Source organism: Juglans regia, chromosome 3 (assembly GCF_001411555.2).
Source record: "Juglans regia cultivar Chandler chromosome 3, Walnut 2.0, whole genome shotgun sequence".
Taxonomy (NCBI): Eukaryota; Viridiplantae; Streptophyta; class Magnoliopsida; order Fagales; family Juglandaceae; genus Juglans; species Juglans regia.
The window spans coordinates 4,075,947-4,080,597 of NC_049903.1; the positions used below are offsets into that span (position 1 = coordinate 4,075,947).

The following is a 4,651-nucleotide window of genomic DNA, read 5'->3' on the forward strand; positions in this document are numbered from 1 at the left end:
TATTAGTATATTGATTTTTTTTTAAATGTTTAAACATGTTTAAAAAAATGTTTGAAATAAAAAGCATAGAAAAAAATACAATTTGCACTAAGGGCACACCAAGTGAGCAAACTTGGGTGGCATAATAGCACTACTCTATATGTAAAGTAAGAAAAATGCATGATTTGTACAAGCCACATACAAGCCATTGTAAAAAGTAGATCTCACTTAAAAAAAGTGTAAAAGAAACTATTTTTTATTAGCAGGACACACTCTTTTACAAAGAACTTATATGAGACTTGTATATTTAAGAGTTGTACATAGCATTACTCACTTTATTTACTGACCTTCAGACGATATTAAGCTATTTTAATTTTCGCGCTCATGCATCGAACGATCCTTTTTGGGCACACAAAAAATAACTTGTTTGGGATCATTGATAACATTTAAGTCTCATTTGTTTTCACAACTCTTCTCAATTCATTTTATCTCATCTAATTATTACAACTTTTTCAAAATTTCACACAAAAGAAAATAAACAATTCAACTTTTTCAAATCTCAAAATAAAAATAATATTAAAAAAATATATTCTAATAATATTTTATTTAATTTTTAACTTTAATCTCAATCATTTCATCTTATCTCATCTAATCAGCGAAAAAAAAAGGCCTTAGTTAAACATACTAATTAATAGACAAGGAAGAGTACTCTTGTTATATTATCTTTAATAAATATAATGATTACATACATAATATATCAAGCCAAGGCTTGTGTGAGTTTAAAAAAAAAAAAAACCCATGCACGTGTGCATGGGACTTAATTTTTTTTTCTAAGCAAGTTAAGCATTGTATAGATAAATTAAACGGTTACAAGGATACAAGATTTAGTGAGGTGAGAGTCCTCAACAGTCATCTCAAACACAACAAAAGCAGCATCGAAAATAAAAATAAAAATGCAGGTTATTAAGCAAAAAACTTGACTCCAACCCAATCTCACAGGGGGACGCCACTTTAAAGCGATTTTAATATAGTCTGATAAACAAACTATAAATCTACGACTAAAAGCCGCAGTCGAGAAGGGTGCGTTGCATTTTGTTGATCCGGTCCAACTGTAAGAGACTGTCACGATCACATCGTCTTGATAGTTGGTTAGGGACAGCAAGAACATAGAAGAATAACAACCTAAAGATGATCTAATGCACTGTTAAATGACCACCACTGACGGTGGTGGCACGTTTGGGACACGCACCACATTGAGAACAAAACGAGCACACGGATTTGAAAGATCCGAAGCCGTTGGCACCTGTGGCGCCGTGCATGGCTGCACGAATCTCCTTTTGGTGCTGCAGCGCGTGAAGTTCATGCACACTGTAAGCCGCGCGTGAACCACACTTGCCACTCGGTTGGATAGACTTCTTCCACCGTCCGATAGATCGACGGATGGGGATTCCTTTAGAGGGGCGCGTGGTGGTCGGATATGGCCGACGAGCAGCGGATCGGAATCTCTTGGCACTATCAATGGAAAAAGTAAATGTAAATTGAAAATAGACCTATACACAGGGTTTGGACGAGCAGAGGGGAGGAGGAGACGAAGCTCCCCCCGGGCGGAGATACTGAGACGATGGACGCGGGGAGACATGGACTTGCTTAGTTTAGTCTAGGACACAATCTGTGCATGGGACTTAATTATTCAGAGCGAATTATTTTAGATTTAGTACTGCAAACGACATGCAGGTTGTCGCAGGATGTAATTCAAAACATGCTACATGAACTCGGACTTCATAATTTTTTTAAAAATATATTTATAATTTAAAGAGAAACAAATATAATACGTAGATCTTGCATGTAGATTTAAATGATAAGATCCTATCAATTTTATTTGTGTCTCTCCAAATTATCATAAAAATTATATTCATCCATGCTACTTGGTACTGAACTCGCGACTAGCGCCGAACTCGGGGTCGGGAATTACCTCTGTCTTCTTTGAATGCGAACCAAGTCTGTATGAAAGTTAGGCCGAGTACTATTATGGCTGCCGAAAAAGCCAGAAACGTCCAGGGGCTTCTGAAATGTTCGTGAATGGCTTCGGCAATCCAGGTCTTCCACTGAGTATCGTAGTGCCTCTGAATGGCAGCTTTGACTACGGCATATGCGTCGGGGTCAGGAACCAAGTCGGTGCCAATCTCATTGAAGAGTTGAGCCACTTCTTTGTCGCTGCCGAGGTGGTTCTGGAGTACGCCCGCATTCCTCAACTCCACTACGTCGTTGGTGTTATCAATGAGTGAATCCAGGAATAATATGTAAGAGGTGATCTGGAAATCATTGTAGAAATCCGGACACATCTCGTAGGCTATCAAATTCAAGAACTTGGGCCCCGTTGAGTCATCAACCATTATTGGAGAAAGCCGGAGGTAGAAGTTGAGTCCTTCATCAAAAGTTATGGTTGTCAAGGAACCATTTCTTTTCCTGGGCGGCCTCACATGGATTCCTGCTTCTCTAAGCTCCTCCACGTTGCGATAGTACGACTGCAATTTACTGCTTCTTGAGCTCTTTTTTGGTGGTGATCCCTGTTGCTTAGGAGCCCGATCCCTTCCTTGTGGTGGAGCAACGCCGTCTTGATCTTCTTTAATTTTGTCGTCCCTTCCTTTCTCGTCGCCAGGAGTACTTCTTTTGGGTTTGGCGCCTATGATTATCGTCCGGAGGAGATCGAGAAGATGGTTCGGATCCCTTTCCGTAGTCCCTTCCTCCTCGCCCAGCAGCGCCTTACTCTTGTTTTTGTCGTCCCTCTTGTTTTCTTCGCCAGCGTCGGGGCCATGACTTTTGCGTTTGCCTAGGAATCCCCACCAGAGAGGCATCCGCGTTCCCGCAGTCCCTTGACTCCCTTCCTCCTCTGGCAGCGAGGTCTGCATAAGCATGAAATTTTTGATGGAATTCTCCAATTCATCTTTCTTTGCGCTGGAATTCATCAAATCCACAAGGAGTTGATAAGGAAGTTGATTCTCCAACAAGAACAAATCCTGTGTCCCAAAGGCCATCAGATCGTATTTCATTTTCCAATCTGTGCATTCATTGCTAACAGCACAATGAATGGACTGTAATATTGCACACCCGTCCACAAACAGCATCCAGGCGAGGGCCTGATCATCATACTTCTTGGTCACCTCCTTGTCGAAGCACTTCCTCAGTTGCTCGATGTTCTTCTCAACAATGTCGTACAAAATCTCATCCTTTGTATCACTGTCTTGGACGAAGCACTTTGCCATTCTAAGCTTGTACGCCTCTGCTGGCTTGTATTTTGGCGTATCATGATGGATAGGACCGAGTGCTACAATCCTTGGCGTAAAATACTTGTCGAAATGTTTGTGATCTTGCAGCAACAGTGGAACCTTTTGTATTCTTGGTGTAGCCTTTTGACCTCCATTGGGATGATGATCATGATGATCTCCTGCTTCCCTCAGTTTCTCAAACCTCTTTTTTTTCAGCTCGCAGGCTTCCTCTCTTTGTTCAATAACTTCAATGACCCGCCTCTGTTGGCAGGAAATGTCACGGCCCCTGCTTGTTTCACCAGCTTCGGTTCTGACAACATCAGCCTTTCTCGACAGCAACTCCTCCACGGATATCACATGCTCCCTGGTTCCGGCCATTGCGTACTTGTGAGCGTAGGTGCTGCACCCAAGCAAGTGAGATATTTGCTAGATATTTGGTACCATTAATGTTCAGGTAATGAAGTACTTTATACTAGGCTGAGGACAAAAAATAAAATTACGCTTAACCCCTTTACACACTGTGTTTTCAAAACTATCAATTTTAGTATTCGAATGGCATCTAATTATAAGTTCGAGATATCGATTGCAATCCAGACTGCCTTTACAGCTTAAATTCCCCTTGATTTATTTATGAGAAATGATAGACTTATATGTATAACAATTTGTCTACAATGTAATAAAATAATATTACTTTAACTTTTATTTTTATCTTTACTGCCTGTAGCTTTTCTCTCTTTTAGTAGAACAAAACCGAAGCGCCACCGAAGTATAGCCGTTGAACTCTAGCAGCTACAACAGTTGAACACCGTTGACTCCTGTAGTCGCTGCAATAAGCCACACCGAACTCTATTTTTATTTTTTCAATTTTTTTTCTGGGATTGCCCGTCGACTCCATTTGTTGGGATTGTCCACCGTAAGTCCGTCGACTCCATTTTGGCATTTGAAATATGGACTTCACGGAGTCTCATTTGGGTTTCTGGCCGTGCGTCTCAAATATAAAGAACATGTACTTAAATAATTTGAGATGCTTTTTAATAAATGATTTTAAAATTTTAGAAAGTTTAGGATTTGTTTTTTTTTTAAATGGGAAAAGAATGTAGCTGTTGGTAAAAATTAATATTTTAAAAGAATAGTAATAAAGAATTTATTATTTAATATTGTTAAAAAAGTAATTAGTTAAATTTATAAAAATAAATTCCTTGTCATGGTCCACCCGTCATCGTACGTGCATCCTTTCCTTGTGAAATTAAGAAGAAAAACATTTTACAGTACGATAAGACACTTACGGAATTTCTTTTTCTTTTATATAATATTGTCATGACAAGAATATGATCCAGAAGTTTCATTTGCCCGAGTAGCTGCAAGCTTGCATGAAATCAAGTGATCTTTATTACCACAGCAAGTGT

General features: G+C 39.5%; 1 protein-coding gene across 1 annotated transcript; it reads right to left on the reverse strand.

Moving 5' to 3' along the window:
• Positions 1–1,183: 1,183 nt before the first annotated feature.
• Positions 1,184–3,623, reverse strand: LOC108988390 (UPF0481 protein At3g47200-like). The gene is made up of 2 exons (XM_018961637.2): positions 1,952–3,623; positions 1,184–1,491 (listed from the first exon to the last, which is right to left on the reverse strand). The coding sequence occupies exons 1-2, from the start codon at positions 3,621–3,623 to the stop codon at positions 1,184–1,186; spliced, it is 1,980 nt and encodes a 659-aa protein (XP_018817182.2).
• Between the last annotated feature and the right edge of the window lie 1,028 nt (positions 3,624–4,651).

Excerpts from the sequence above, each read along its gene's own strand:
- LOC108988390 (XM_018961637.2), bottom strand. The coding sequence starts at position 3,623 with ATGGCCGGAACCAGGGAGCATGTGATATCCGTGGAGGAGTTGCTGTCG. Across the intron at positions 1,492-1,951 it reads CGCATTCAAAGAAGACAGAG|TGCCAAGAGATTCCGATCCG; the intron begins GTAATTCCCGAC and ends TTCCATTGATAG.